This window comes from Mirounga leonina, unplaced genomic scaffold, assembly GCF_011800145.1.
Source record: "Mirounga leonina isolate KUSES-001 unplaced genomic scaffold, KU_Mleo_1.0 Mir_168, whole genome shotgun sequence".
Lineage (NCBI taxonomy): Eukaryota > Metazoa > Chordata > Mammalia > Carnivora > Phocidae > Mirounga > Mirounga leonina.
The window spans coordinates 48,517,595-48,533,150 of NW_023270426.1; the positions used below are offsets into that span (position 1 = coordinate 48,517,595).

The window sequence follows — 15,556 nt, forward strand, 5'->3', positions numbered from 1 at the left end:
GGTTAAGCATCTGCCTTCGGCTCAGGTCATGATCCCAGGGACCTGGGATCGAGTCCCACATCGGGTTCCCTGCTCGGTGCAGAGCCTGCTTCTCCCTCTCCCGCTGCCATTCCCTCCGCTTGTGCTGGCTCTGTCTATCTCTCTGTCAAATAAATAAATAAAATCTTAAAAAAAAAAAGAAAAGAAGAAATAAGATGGTGGGTGTTGTCCCATTGACTTTTGACATAAGCCCTGGTGGAACCAGAGGGCCAGGGCACGGTGGGGACTTGGCTGCCACTGGCCGTAATCTTAGGTAGAGGAGGGGTCTCAGGGCCCTTGGGATACAGTCTCAGGGTGGCTATCTTGCTTGCTGACTTTCTAATAATCATGTTGCGGTTTTAATTGTGTAGTGTCTCACTTCAGTCTTACATTTTCAGGATATGAATTGTACTTTTATGAATAATTGTTTAGAAATAATTGTTTATACCAAATAAGTCAAACTCTGTTTCAAAAAAGTGGGCATTTGCATTTTGCAAGTGACTTCTCATGAACTACTTAATTTTGAGATTTTATTTATTTGACAGAGACAGAGAGAGCACAAGCAGGGGAAGCGGCAGACAGGGAGAGGGAGAAGCAGACTCCCCGCCGAGCAGGGAGCCTGATTCGGGACTCAATCCCAGGACCCTGGGATCATGACCTGAGCTGAAGGCAGACACTTAACCAACTGAGCCACCCAGGTGCCCCCGAATTACTTAATTTTAAATGGGATTTGTTTTAAATTGGGAATCAGCTTGACACTGATTCTTTAATCCCAATGTCCATGTGATTCATTTTCTCAGGGACTGATGGTTGAATTTTATACCTGTGTGAGTGGTCCTGACACACTAGAGTCAGGAAAGCACGTGTGGTTGAATTTTTGATGCAGTACGAGGTGTGGTGAAAAAATAGAGTTGTTTCACGGTCAGCGGGGCCCTGGTGTGAGATTGTCCTGGAGCTGAGCAGGGGAGACATTTTGCTATTGGTTCTCTAAGGCAACTCTACATTATCAATGACAAAATTTAGGATAGAGGCAGTATGGATAATTGAAATCCACAGGAAATCTCAAGCTCCTTTTTAGTAGATGGTTTCTGTTGCCTTGCCCATCCAATCTGTTTACCAGAACTGCTGACCATCTAGCAGAATTGACTGATTTGAATATCCTCCCCCCTCACTTTCTTGTCTTCATTTAACGTTCACGAGAAGGCATGCAGCGGGCTGGAAGAGCATCAGAAATGCTTGGATTTTTCCACAATCTGGATAACTGCCTCCTGAATAATTAGAGATCAACTGTGCTTTGTTTGTCCTCTGTTACACAATGTAATTGTAAATGCTCGAAGCCATCCGGCAGTTTTATTATCAGTAATATCCCTAATAAAAGGAAAGAAGTTCATTGAGGTATGTCACGTTTTGAGGTTGCCTTTACATTCCTCTCCTTTCCAAGTCAGATTCTGGGTTTGACCTTTGGAATCTGGGAATGGTGTTATGTTTATACACCCTCAGCCTGGGTGATACTGGCAGAATTGTTACGTTGATGAACGGTGATGCCTTGATTCTTGGATTGAATGTATAATGTAAAGCCTTTTGACATAATCATAATATCTGAGCGCAGTTAAGGTTTTTTTGTTTTCCTCCAAAGCCAGTTTTCTGTAATGCTTCCTTGTGCTCACCTTCTTCGGGTACTCACCCACTTTGTGGATTGTATTCTTTTTTTTTTTTTTAAGATTTTAGTTATTTGAGAGACAGATGGCCAGAGAGAGTACCGGGGGGGGCACGGGTGGTGCAGGCAGAGGGAGAAGCAGACTCCCCATTGAACAGGGACCCTGAAATCATGACCTGAGCCGAAGGGAGATGCTTAACCAACTGAGCCACACAGGCCCCCCTCATGGATTGTATTCTTGACCATTTTTTGTTTCTTTTTTTATTTTAACATCGAATTGGTATCAGGCAGAGTTATTTTGTCATGGCTATAGATGAAGTGACTCATCATTTAAATAATTTATTTCATCTGATTTATGTGTGCGGGGTGGACGCCACCTCCTTTAGACGATGCTGGTCACATTTTCTGTGTTAGGATCTGGTGGCAGCCAGGGGTCTTGGCGCTGATTTTTACCACCTCGGTGCTAACCTGTGGATGGTCTCAATGACGGCCTCTATCCTTTCTTACTGCAGTGTTGTCCGGGCACAGTGCGATAGATGACCCTCTTTCCCACTTAGCTGATGGTAGCAGGGATCCCTGTTGAGAAAGAACAGCCTTGTTAACAGCAGTGACTGGGGAATGGAGGAGAGGGCCTGGGTGGGGGGCCTTGTAAGACACCGTGCTGGCAAGCCCATCACGGTCTCCTCTTGTGCAGGAGACGTGCCTCCCTCTTTGACAGCCGTGTTGGCTATGCCATAGGCTGTGCATACTGATCTCCCCACTTCATTGGCCCTTTGCTCATTATTTTTCAACCAGAGCTTTCGTTTAATGATAAATCATTCGCAAAGTTTCACTTAGTTTCTTTGCTTAGCATCTTAAGACTTTTTTAGGACAAATCAAAATATAAGTGAATATATAAATAAGAGCATGGCCTTCTAAGTAAGGTGGGTCTGGGCTTAAATCTCAACTCAAGCCCCTTGGATGAGGTGCTTAACCGTGATGGAGCTTTAAGTCCTTGATTGATTGATTTTTTAAGATTTTTTTATTTTAGAGAGGGAGTGCAAGCGCAGGGGAGGGCAGAAGGAAAATCCCAAGCAGACCCTGTGCTGAGCCCAGAGCCCAACGGGGCTCAATCTAAGGACCCATGAGATTACGACCTGAGCCAAAACAAAGAGTTGGACATTTAACGGACCGTGCCCCGCAGGCACCCCGGAGGTTTAAATTCTTTAGCGGTTAAAGAAGGGGGATTGCTGTGACCATTACATGAACTGGCCTTTGGGGGGGATTCATAAGCCCTTTCATAATGAAGCAAGGAGCAGTTACTTTGAGCAAGGACCCCTGAGTCCCAGCCCACTTTTCTAGGATTTCATTTTACTGAGTTTCAAGGAAATTGTATCCATATTCTGAGGAATTTTAAACACACTACCTTACTTTACCAAATAAAGGTTTTATAGTAGGAAAGAAATAGTATATATAGACTATTTGTCTAGTGGTTACTGCCCAGTTAATGTTAAAAATAGAAAAGACTTTTCCAATAAAATGAAACCCGTTATAAATTTATTTTGCAGTATTTAAGATAGACAGCAAATGAGAAAAAATAATTCAGTAAACACCTATGTAGTCACTGCTCACTGCTTAAAAAAGAATAGATCATGAACAGGAGTTGAAGCCCCGAGTAGTTCCTTCCCTACATAAGTCCCCTTTTCCTTTCTACCAGTGGGACTTCTTGCCTTAACTGGGAATTTATAAGCTTTTCTCTGTACTGTTACAGTATTCCTAAATTATATTCAGTTATTTATTTGTTTTGGTATTTATTTTTGGGAGCAAGAGAGAGCGCATGAGAGGAGCAGGGAGGGAGAGGGAGAAGCAGACTTCCTGTTGAGCTGGGAGCCTGATGTGGGGGGGTTGGGGGGGTGCTCAATCCTAGGACCCTGAAATCATGACCTGAGCCAAAGGAAGATGTTTAACTGAGCCACCCAGGCGCCCCTATGTTCAGTATTTTAAATAATTTAAAAACTTTAAGTGGTATTCTAAGGTATGTGTTTTTCGAAATCTTTTTTTTACTTGAGGTTTATGAGATTCATCCATTTTGAATGGGTCGCTCTTAGTTGATATATTTTCATAGTATAATATCCATTGTATGGATATTCCTCAAAATAATAATTTTCCTGGTGTTGGGTGCTAATGGATTGTGGATTAGGCTGTCTCCAATTTTTTGTTAAAAATTTGCTCCAAATATTTTTGTAAGTACCTCCTTGTATACCGCACAGAAACACACAGAAATCACATAGGAGCTGGATGGTAGGATACATGCTTTTTCATCTTTATTAGAAATCCCCAAAATATTTTTCAAAGTGGCTGAAGCCATTTACACACTCACCAACAATGTATGAGTTCCTATAGGTCAACCTTCTGGCCCATGATACTGTTTAACTTCTTAACTCTATCATTCTGTTGCTTTTAATAAATGGCTGGGTGTGACATAGTATCTCATTGTAATTTAAAATTTTCCTGATTACTAAAGATTGAGCATCTTTTCATGCTTAAATTTCCTTCTCTGAGTTTTTTTCCTATCTTCTGCTGAACTTTTTTTTTTTTTTTTTAAGATTTTATTTATTTATTTGACAGAGAGAGACACAGCCAGAGAGGGAACACAAGCAGGGGGAGCGGGAGAGGAAGAAGCAGGCTGCCCACGGAGCAGAGAGCCCGATGCGGGGCTCGATCCCAGGATCCCGGGATCATGACCTGAGCCGAAGGCAGCCGCTTAACGACTGAGCCACCCAGGCACCCCCTGAACTTTCTTTTTGGTTGTGTTTTCACTGATTGTTTTTAAACGTTTTTGTTATGTTCTGGTTACTAATACTTGATTGTTTCCTGAATTTTAGATCTATCTCTTGGGCTCCCCCCCCTTTTTTTTCTTTTTATTGGAGTGTTTTTTGCTTTTTGTTTTAGTTTTTTGGTGAATAGAAGTTTTAAATTTCAAAGTCAAGTTGATCTCTTTTATAGTGGTATATTTTGATGAGTAGTTACCTGTATGTTTGTATTTGTGATGAAACCTTATGCTGCCAAATGAATGTACTATAGTAATAGAACATAAGAGAGCACAAAACAGTCAGTAGATCTGTCACCAATTGTGAGTATCTGATGACTGAGTCATCTTCCATATATATGTTTGTAACAGACTTAAATTTTTTTTGATACTCATTTAGAGATACTGGTTTGGGGAAATCCTCAAATGTGAAGGATTTTATCTTTCTCTTGCCTAAGTGATCTTGAGATTTTGGAGAGGGTGTGTCTGGGTAGGTTTTGTTGCCCTTTTGAAAGATAAGTACTCAGGTGACATTTGTTGAATAAACTAATAAAATAATTGAGTCTTCTATTGACAACAGATATGACTGCTCAGCATAGACCAGTGATTCTCAACTCTGGTTGCACCTGTGATTTAAAAATGCTGATGCCTGGGCCCCATCATTAGAGATTCTGATTCTTGTAGTTTGAAGTAGGACCCAGGCATTGATACATTTAATAAGTCCCAGGTACTTGGAACAGGAAGCACAGGCTGAGGATGTCTAGATGAGAGAATTGTCAGCGGGAAGGTGAGGGGAGGGTCAGAACCACCTATTGGGCACTGAAAGGTCTGGGGCAACTGAGTTGACAGAGGTGCTCTAGGGTGGCCAGAAGCAAAGCAAGGGGAGGGTTGGAGGCTGGTGTGAGGGTAGAGCCTGCTGCCAGGGCCCCGAGGCTGACAAAGAGACCGAAGGAAGCATGCTAGATAGGCTGAGGGCAGGGGGCCTGCAGAGTGCAGCCCAGGATGAGGCAGGGATGTGCAGCCTCATAGTGCGGTGCCTTTTGGACTGAAAGCCCGAGGGCAGGCATGGAACTATTAAAAAGGCAAAAGTAGGGGCCCCTGGGTGGCTCATCTGGTTAAGCATCTGACTCGATTTCTGCTCAGGTCATGATCTCAGGGTTGTAGGAGCCAGCCTGGTATAGGGCTCTGCACTCAGCAGGGAGTCTGCTTGAGATTCTGTCTCCCTCTGCCGCCACCACCGCCGCCCCCCCCCCCCCCCCCCCTTGCATGTACACATGCTTGATCGCTTTCTCTCAAAAAAAAAAAAAAAAAAAAAAGCCAAAGTCAAACACAACCTTTGCTTGCTCAGAGGAATAAAGAAAGAATTTTGGCCTGAGAATGGAGGGTGGAGAGGGGACACCTTGAGAGAATTAAATACTAAAGTCAGAGCGAACAGGGTAGCAGGCAGAGTTAAGGTATTTAAAATGCTTATTCCTGAGCCCACAGCTGATGCCTTTAGTGATGGACTGATCTCCCCATGGAGTCGCCCCTCCCCACTTGCCCTGAGCTGTGTATGTACACGTGTGTGAATGTTCAGTTCTGCTGGTGGGGAGGAAGCAATTCCAAATACAACATCCCTGAAGTGGGGAAGATTCAGACTTGGAGCTTGTTTTCTGGAAGGTGGAAGCCCGCCACAGTGGCCCAGACACTGACGTAGACACACACCTTCCTCTTTGCTTCCTAGTCCTAGTGGCAGCCTTGTTAGCGGTAGTGCAGATGACCAGGACCTGAGCAGGGCTCGCTGGGTACAGAGCATCTGTTCTGCAAAATCAGAATGAGGTCCAGAACCTCAGGGTAGAAAAGGGGTCAGAATTCTCTAAATTCTAGAGCATAATGGAAGAACATAATGAAACACACTGGATGTGCTGGGGGCAGAAATCAAGCCTCAGTTCCTGATTCTGTTGCCTAAAACCCATGTGATTTTTGGCAGTTGAATTTAGTTCCAGATGCTGGGGATAAAATTGTGAGGAGGACTGATGCTGTGTCTTCCGGAAACTGGGTCTTGCCAAGGCGAAAGCTACTTAAATGAGTAATAAAGTTGGTGACGATGCGGTAGAGGAGGGTGCTGAGGAGAGCCGTTAGGGGTGCCTGGATGCAGCTGGGTTTGGACAGCCCTCAGAGAGTGGGGGCACGTGAGCAGCTGCTGGAGGGGGTTGGTGTAAGCTGTGCTGGCAGATGGGGTAGCAAGGGCTTTTCCAGGCCAACTGCTTTTCTTCTGACTTCTCACTTCCTTCCTGTTTGGGGGACACTCTACAACTCCGAGTCCAGGCTTCTAACAAAATTCTTGAAGCTGGAAGTCCCCAGAGGTGTGGCAGTCCCCAGCAGGGAGCACGGTGTGGTGACAGGCAGATTAGCCTGAACTACCCGGACTTCTTTCTGGATGATGTCTTTCATTGGCCTGACCTGTGCCAAGTTTTGATCTTGACTTTCCTCTCCATTTAAATGCGGCCAAGCTGTGTTGGGTTTTTTGGTCATTTTATTCTTGTTCGTTGTGACCTTTTTCTCACTTGATTTCACTGCTCTAGTTCCTACTCATAGCAATGTCTATTTTGTTTTTGCTAAATCTGTTCTTATCTATCCAGAAAGTAGACAAACCAGATGTTTGATTCCCACCCCCCCACCCCCGCCCCAAGTCCTAATTGGATCCTGTTAATTTTCCACTCAGAAACCTACAGTGTGGTTGCTGCCTACAGGAAAGGAAGCGGGTTCGGCGGGGCGGGTGGGGGGGGTGTGTGGGTAGTGGCACATACCTTCCAAGATGCTCTAAGGGACTGAACCCAGTCCTCCCAGTCTTCTTTCTCTGCCATTGTACCTTAGCATTTTTACCTCCATGTCTTTGGTTCTGTTCTTTCGTATGTCTGTAATTTCTTCTCCCAAGCCAGTCTCTTGTTCTTCATGACCTGCTTGCCTTAATGGAGCCTTCCTTGATCTCCCCACCTTGAAAACCAGAAGTACTTTCTCCTTTTCATCTTTAAAGTTGGAGGGGAAAATATCTATCATCCAGAATTGTGTATCTCCTTAAACTATCAAAAGTGAGTGATAGACATTTGTAGACCAACAAAGACCCAATGAGTTTGCCACCCATAGACCCTTTTTATTCAGAATGAAAAGATACAGTCCCAATTGCACACTCAGGGCCCTATGTTGCTAGCTTGAGATTAACTAAAGTGAAGGTTTTTATACCAGAGCATCAGCAAATGCTACAAAATAGGACTTTTTTTTCCCCTAGAGAGCCAACTCCCCTGCATGTGAATTGGTTACCTTGCTGCAGGTGTATGCATGTTACCCTGTATACACATGTGTATGCATGAATGTTGGACACACTATAAACATGGGAGAGTTCAGGCTGCACTGTCGGTCAGCAGTCCTTCCTCATTGGGCTGTTGGGGGAAGATGTGTGGTCAGAGTGGTAGGAAGTGTGTCTCTTCACATCCTTGTCCCATCCTCCTCCCCCGTGGGCACTAGAATTAGGTTATCTCTGACCCCACCCTTTGCTTGCTTCTGTGACCTTGGCGAACTTCTTCACTTCTGGGAATCAGAGCTCATATCCTACCTGGGGGTCCGTGCATCTGCAGCTGCTCACAGTTCACTCTTGGAAATAGAGAGTCTTGGCTTTGTTACAGAGACCTCAGTACATGGTCTGTTGGTGTTCATAAACGCTCTGTCGTAGATCGATGACATGTAGGCAGCAGGCTGCTGTGTCAGGCACAGACCCCTGCAAGGGTAGCGCTGCTGCAGCTTTGCCTTGCTGGTCGCTGCCTTGCATCAGCCCGCAGAGCCGGCAAGAAGTGCTGCCGTTCTGCCGAGATAGTTGACCTCTCTTGGGCGTGGGAGCCAAGGTCAGGTGAACGGGAGTGCAGCCTAAGAAGGAAAAGGGAAGCCAAGAGACCGGAAGCTAAGTGTAGGTCAGGACTAAAGGAGCTGGTAAATTGAGGCCCCAAGCTGGGTGGTGGAGGTGGAGGGTGCCTCCTGGGAGGTGGCACAGTGAGGCGGGCTTGGGAAGAAGTGGGTAGAGACGGGGGAGGCCCGGGTCTTGGGAAAGGTCGACCAAACTTGCAGTACTGTCTCCTGGGCTCTGCCTCCCTCCTGGCGGCTTCCTGCTGAGCTGGGTCAGGCAGGGGACTCCTACGGTTGTGGAAGACAGTTGTAGCGTCTTTGCTGTTGAGCAGGAAAAGGGTATGTTCTAGGTCAGGTGTCGCTTGGAAAATTCCATACTGTCACTCAGTGGCCATTGCCGGTCTCCTGCAAAGGTCACTCCTGTGAAGGTGCCTAGCACAGTCCCTCGGGGAGAGCAGGTGCCTTGAGGAGTGTCCACAGGATCCTCAGATGTTCTCCTGGCAAAGTTTTAAAAGGCCTATGTAACTACTACCCTTTGGCTTCGTTAGATTTCCCACCCCCTTACAGTGAAGTGGGGCCACGTGACTAGCTCCAGCCGATGGGCTGAGGGAAAGGACTGTGTCTAACTTTCAGGCTGAGGTTTTAGAAACCCATGCCTGAGTCTCCTGTGACTTCCCCCCTGACTTTGTCTTGGCCTGGACTTCTAAGTAACCACGAGGAGGAATTGCTTAGGAAAGTCACCTGGAACCACAGTGAATTTTGTATGAATAAAAAAAAACCTTTCTATTAGTAGGCCACTGAGATTTGGGGTCTCTTTGATACCACAGTATAATTGAGCCTATTCTAATTCAGAGCTAAAATAGTGAAATGGATTTTGAGATTTAAATGAGAAAACATATTAATCTTCTCCCACATATCTAACCTATTATAGGAGTTTTAACATGTCAGTTTTTACCATCTTCTCAACTCTGGGCTCATTAGTGCAAAAAAAAAAAAAAGTAATATTTACATCCCAAAATTAAAAGAAAAAGTACATGAACTATTTTACCACATACCAATGAGATAATAAACTTCAGGGTTTTTTTTTTTTCTTCCCCCAGCTTCTGAATTGTGATCAGAAGTGATTCAGAAGGTATTTCTCCTCCCATCAGAGCTCTTCCTCTTTATTCAAAACTTCACAATCCCTGGGAAACTAACATACTGAGCTTACTCGATAGTTCCAACAAAAACATCGTTTTCTAAAGACCTAAAATGCATGACAAAAAATGACCATAGTTGAAGAGCTTTACCAGTGTTGTCAATAATGCAAGGACTTTATTTCAGAATTACTCCAAATTAATCATCATTTCCTTACATATAAGGAAAATGGAATTGACTTTCTTTTTAATGTTGATAATAAAGGCCCATAAATGCTGCCTTTCAGGGCGCTTTTTTTTTTTTTTTTTAAGATTTTACTTATTTATTTGACAGAGAGTGAGAGAGAGCACAAGCAGGGGGAGCGGCAGGCAGAGGGAGAAGCAGGCTTCCCACTGAGCAGGGAACCTGACGCGGGGCTCAATCCCAGGACCTCGGGATCATGACCTGAGCCGAAGGCAGACGCTTAACTGACTGAGCCACCCAGGCCCCTGCCTTTCAGGGCTTTTATCCCACCAAGAGACCTATGTAAAAAGTGACTTGACCTGTGTCCTGTCTAAATTCAGTTACATAAAGAGCTGAAATATGATAGGATCCTCTGGGCCTAAATGAATAGGAGACAATAATGAGAATTATTTTCATTAAATGCGAATCCAACCATTTGTGTGCCAGGAGTGATTACACTGTTTCACGGGATTTGTTCTAGAGAGAGATTTCATCAGGAACGTATTGTGAGCTCTCCAACACACACACACACACACACACACACAACCCTTTATAACTACTTGGTGCACATCTTGGTTATTTACGAAATTAGATAGAAATGTATTGGTTAAGAGTGAACTGTTTTTTGGATAGTCTGTACCCTTCTAGCAGGGATCCTTCCCCCTGTCCCTTAGCCTTCCAAAGAGAGTCACTTTATTTTATTCCTTTTAAACTTTATACTACATATTTCATTGATTTTTTTTTTTCTTCCCCTGGATGACCCCTTTGGGAGTCAGTTTAGCTGGAGAAAACCTGTAGCCTTGTTGGAGGGGCACTTAGGTGTGTGATGGGGGCAGTGAACCCAAGAGAGATCACAGGGACTGTGAAAAGATATCCTAGATAATCAGTCAACTTGATCTTACTTTATCAAATGGGTTTTACTTCTTAATTATTAACTTTTTAGTAAAATTCTGGCAGTTACACTGCTTTTGAAGGACCATGTGTGTTTCAGAAATAAACACTGTGTCCAAGTAGAGCTGGGGTGCTGGGTGGGCTGCTGAGTCCCAGTGACACAGGAGGCCTGGTACCGCTGGTTTTTCAGTGGAATCATTCTTAGGGCTGTGTGTATGTGCTGGGTGCTGGTATCAGCAGTAACACTTCGTAGGATATTGTTTTGTTTGAAGGAAAGAAGCATAGGATCACATGTTCTACCTGAAGACAGCAGTGAAACACTGAAGGAACTCGCCACTGGTCCATGGCTCAGGGACTCGAGGCCCCGTGTTGGTATGAATTGTGCCAGGCCTCCTACAAGGGTCCACTGGTCAGGGGCTGCCTCCCCAAGCAGAACCCAGCACCGAGGACCAATAGCCTCTGTTGAGCAGTCATTGGAGGGTTTCGAGCTGTCTGCTGGCTGGGTTGGCGAGAGGCCAAAGTCCCCAGGATCATTGCTTCACATGGTGAAGCCAGGGTTGAGGAATCAACCTTAAAGAGGAAAAGAATGTCACCAATTCAGTCATGTTTAGAAGAAGATTCACACCATGCCCACCACGAATTAAGCACAGAGAAAAGGGAAGAAAGGAGAAAGGGAAATTTTTAGTTTTCAAAATTATAATTTAAAGGGGCCTCTGGGTGGCTCAGTCGTAAAGCGTCTGCTTTCGGCTCAGGTCACGATCCCCAAGTCCTGGGATCGAGCCCCACATCGGGCTCCCTGCTCCGCGGGAAGCCTGCTTCTCCCTCTCCCACTCCCTCTGCTTGTGTTCCTGCTCTCGCTGTATCTCTCTCTGTCAAATAAATAAATAAAATCTTTTAAAAAAATTATAATTTAAAGAAAGTTCTGCTTTTGTTAACTGATAAAAGCTTCCTCTGGCCCTTGATTCATTATTGAGTTACCTCTGGTCCTGTGATTTTGTATGCTTGTTGAAGGTGTTCCGTCTGACTGGCAGGGACCAAACTCGTGTGTAGAACGCAGGATAAGCTTCCAAGTGGTGGCAAAATGACTGCTTCCTCTTGGAGAACAATAAAACTGGATCCTTAGGGGTCAGGTCAAGACTCTCAATAAAGTTACCTAGAAAGAGTCACTTTGAGAAAGTGACTAATCCAAGCAAAGTTATTACAAATACTTGCTCTGTGCTTGGAGCTGAAGGCAGTTAGATGGTGTTGGCCACTGAACACCTAAGCTCATTCCTGAACTGAGTCGTGGGGCGCAATTTGCATCTTGCGGTCATGGTATGGGCTTCCCCACTTTATTGGAGGAAGTGCAATTCAAATGAGTTTATTCGTGGTAAACATGGGTAAGAATGAGCTGTCTATGCCTCATACGAAGCATGAAGGTAAGAAAATTAAGAAGTAAATAGAGGAACAGCTCTTCAAATGTTTTAGCTTTCACATTTGAGAAAAACCTTTATTTGAGGTGTTAGAATAAGAACTGTCTAGCAAAAAAGAAGTGTCTAGCATGGTGCTGAGCACATAGTCGGTGCTCAGAAAATGATTGGTTTTCTCCCGTAAAGCAGTACTTGCTTATTATAAAAATCCATGTACTTAAAGTAAAAACAACCTGAAATCCACTACTTAGCATTTGATGATCTCCTCCAGGACATTTTCAATGCACATATAAATGTGTACGTTCTTACGCAAAACTAGGATTATGCCATATATGTTTTATAAACTGTCTCCGTGTCAGTAAATTGGATCCTTGTAGTCAGTGTCTACAAAGTAGTATCATGTAATATTCTAAGTAAGGAAGTATTTGTCAATTCTTGTAGTTTGACTTGACACATCTAACGTGTTGTCGCTTATTTAGCAGGTCTCTTCAGCGGAGGTGCGCATTGGGCCCATGAGACTGACACAGGATCCTATTCAGGTAGGCCTCCATTATTCGTGGGGCTTTGTTTCTGGAGCACCCGGTTATAGGAGCACCCTCAGAAGGGCTCCTTCAGTACCACAGCAGGTAGCCAGCCTTGCCCCTACAAACACACCTATGTGTACATAAATACTGTGTACAGATGCCTCTGTGTAAATGCTTGTTTCTATTAATGCCATACTTGAGGAATCAAATCGTTTCCTTGAGGACTTAACCATTGCCCTGTCGTGAGCATAAATACAGTAGGTAGGGTGCATGGTGGGTTGGGAGGGAGAGCAACTCTTCCACCAAAAAACTGCCCTGCTCCACACCCTGCAGCAGCTGGAAAGGGAAGAAGCTGTGTGTGCACATGGCAGGGCGTGTGCCACGAGCCCCAGTTGGACGTGAATCTCGGCTCTTCCAGCCAGGTGGCAAAGCTGGGTGAGCTTCCTTGTATTGCTTGACTTCTCTACGCAGTGCCCTGTCTATAAAGTAGAGATAATCCCCCTCTCTCATGGGGAATTAGGAGTCCAACGAAGTTGTATTGAGTGCCCAGAAGACTGCTTGGCAGTGGGCCGTCTCAGTAAATGACAACTGTTGTTGGCTGGGTCGAAAAGATGACAAGAGTCTCCCCTTTCTTGTGCCCTGTGACTTGAGCCAGGCTGTGGTCTAGGCTCTGTAACACGGTGGGAGCTGGCGGTGGGAAAAGAAGGCCGGGTGCCCCTGGCCTTCACCTCCCTGTAATAATGTCAGCAACTTAGCAACTGTCCTCCCTACAGCCCTCAGCATCCAATGGCCCCTTCAGAGAAACATGGTCTGTACCCTTTTAAGTAGAAAGTGCTTATTGTTAAATCCCCATCTGCATGCACATTTTCCTGATAGGTCTAAATAAGTGAACCTTTTCCCTATAAAAAAGTAGTTTGTTAACACCTGGAAGCATGTCTTGTACTCGGTAGGGAAAGTGAATAGCAGAAAAAATGTAAGCAAACCAAACATGTAGTTGAAAGTGAAAAACCAAACAAGGAAATGTACTGTTTGATTTATGAGCAAATGGAAAAAGGAAAATAATGTTTTATTGTTGCTTAGGAAAGGAAATACAAATCTAGGGAAAGGAAAAAAAAGAAATTTAAGCTTGGGAAAATTTGATGAAAACAAATTTAGGAGTAGAGGGAGAAAAAAGAATTTACTAAAATAAACATAAGCCACAACTATTTGTATAGAATACAAACAAGTGGAAAATTCCAGTGATCATTCTGGGGGCATGTACTTTGTTCTCCATTTTGAATAAAGGCAATGACAAAGGATCTAATAATAGTGTTTATTCCCAAAGCAATTTCCTGAACATTTCTTGAGATTAGTGGAGTTTTAGATCAATTAGTTTAATTTACCTTAATTTTTGCCCTGTGTTGTACTGGAAATTAGTGATCATAAGGATGTCTCGTTCCTTTAAAAAAAATGTAATTTGTCAAATCATAAAGTATTTGAAATATTCATAAAAGTACATAGGTATAGTCGTACCACTTTCATCAGCTATTAACAGTATACTTTTTCTATTTGAAGTTTTGGGTTTTTTTTTTTTCCAGAAACAAAAGATTACCCTTAATTATCCTTCTGTCCCCCCTCCCCATCCTCTCCTCCCTAGAAGTAACCACTACTTGGAAATTTGTTATGCTAGATGTTTGCATACTTTATATATGTATGTGTCCATTCATAATAATTACTTTGTTTGGGGGTATTTTTAAGCTTCATTTGAAAGGCATCAGGCTACAGGCATCATTAGGAAATTTTTCTTTATTCAACATCATTTGCTGTCGTATGTAAGAGTCTATCCCCTAATGTAAGGTCACAAAGATACACTGCTTTTTGTCTTCAAGGAGTTTTTTTTTTTTTTTTTTAAGATTTTATTTATTTGAGAGAGAGAGAGAGAGCATGAGAGGGGAGAGGGTCAGAGGGAGAAGCAGACTCCCTGCTAAGTGGCGATCCCAATATGGGACTCTATCCTGGGACTCCAGGATTATGACCTGAGCCGAAGGCAGTCGCTTAACCAACTGAGCCACCCAGGCGCCCTCTTCAAGGAGTTTTAGCTCTTACATTTAGCTCTATGGTCCATTTTGAGTTAATTTTTGTATATGGTGTGAGATAGGACTTCATTCTTTCACATGTGGATGTTGTTGTCGCAGCACTATTTGTTAAAGAGAATATTCTTTCCCCATTGAATTGTACTGGCACGTTTGTCAAAAATCAACTGACCATAATTGTGAAGGTTTACCTCTGGATTCTCAGTTCTCTTCCATTGGTATATTTGTCTGTCCTATTCCAGTACCACACTGTCTTGATTGCCATGCTTCAAAGTGTGAGTCCCCTAAGTGATTGCAATAAGTCTGTAAATCAATTTTGCAAGTATTACTGTGTTAATAGTTTTGTCTCCCAATTTGTTAATGGAGAGATTTTTTCCCTTTCTTTAAATTTTCCTCTTTCCATAATGTTTTATAGTGTTTAGTGTATGTCTTTGATATTTGGTTATTATTCCTAAAATATTTTATTCTTTTTGATTCTATGGCAAATGGAATTATTTCCTTAATTTCATTATTGGGTTATTCATTGGTACAATTTTTGTTTATCTTGTATCTTGCAACCTTGCTGAGCTCCTTTATTAGCTCTTGGACTTTTTTGTGGATTCTTTAGAATTATCTACAAGGTCATGCCATTAATTCTTCCTTTCCAATTTGAATACCTTTTACTTCATTTTACTTGCCTAGTTGTTTTGCTAGAAACTCCAAAACAATGATGTGTTTAGTTTTTTAAGAGATTTCCATATGTCCTCTAAAAATGGGTTGCTAATGTTCTATACTCCTACAAGCAATATGAGAGTTCTGGTTACTCCAAATCCTTGATGATAATGTTGAGCACTTTATTGACTTATTCTTTTATCTTTTGTGAATGTTTGGTTAAGTCTTTATTTTTAATTGGATTGACTTTTAAAACATTACTGAATTGTAGTTTTTCATATACTCTTTCACAAGTCCTTTGTCAGATTTTG

The 15,556-nt window shown here is 43.2% G+C and overlaps 1 protein-coding gene across 9 annotated transcripts in view; it reads left to right on the forward strand.

Annotated features, from left to right (window-relative positions):
* Positions 1-15,556, forward strand: part of PDE8B (phosphodiesterase 8B) — a 239,340-nt gene that overhangs the window by 111,546 nt on the left and 112,238 nt on the right. For 5 of the 9 annotated variants that reach the window (XM_035014694.1, XM_035014700.1, XM_035014693.1 and 2 more), the window contains exon 2: positions 12,478-12,537. The exons of 2 other annotated variants lie outside the window; for them this stretch is intronic. In XM_035014694.1, coding sequence (XP_034870585.1) covers positions 12,478-12,537 — 60 coding nt within the window. The remainder of the gene's footprint in view (positions 1-12,477; positions 12,538-15,556) is intronic. 2 more of the 9 variants (XM_035014695.1, XM_035014691.1) reach the window with 1 other exon arrangement.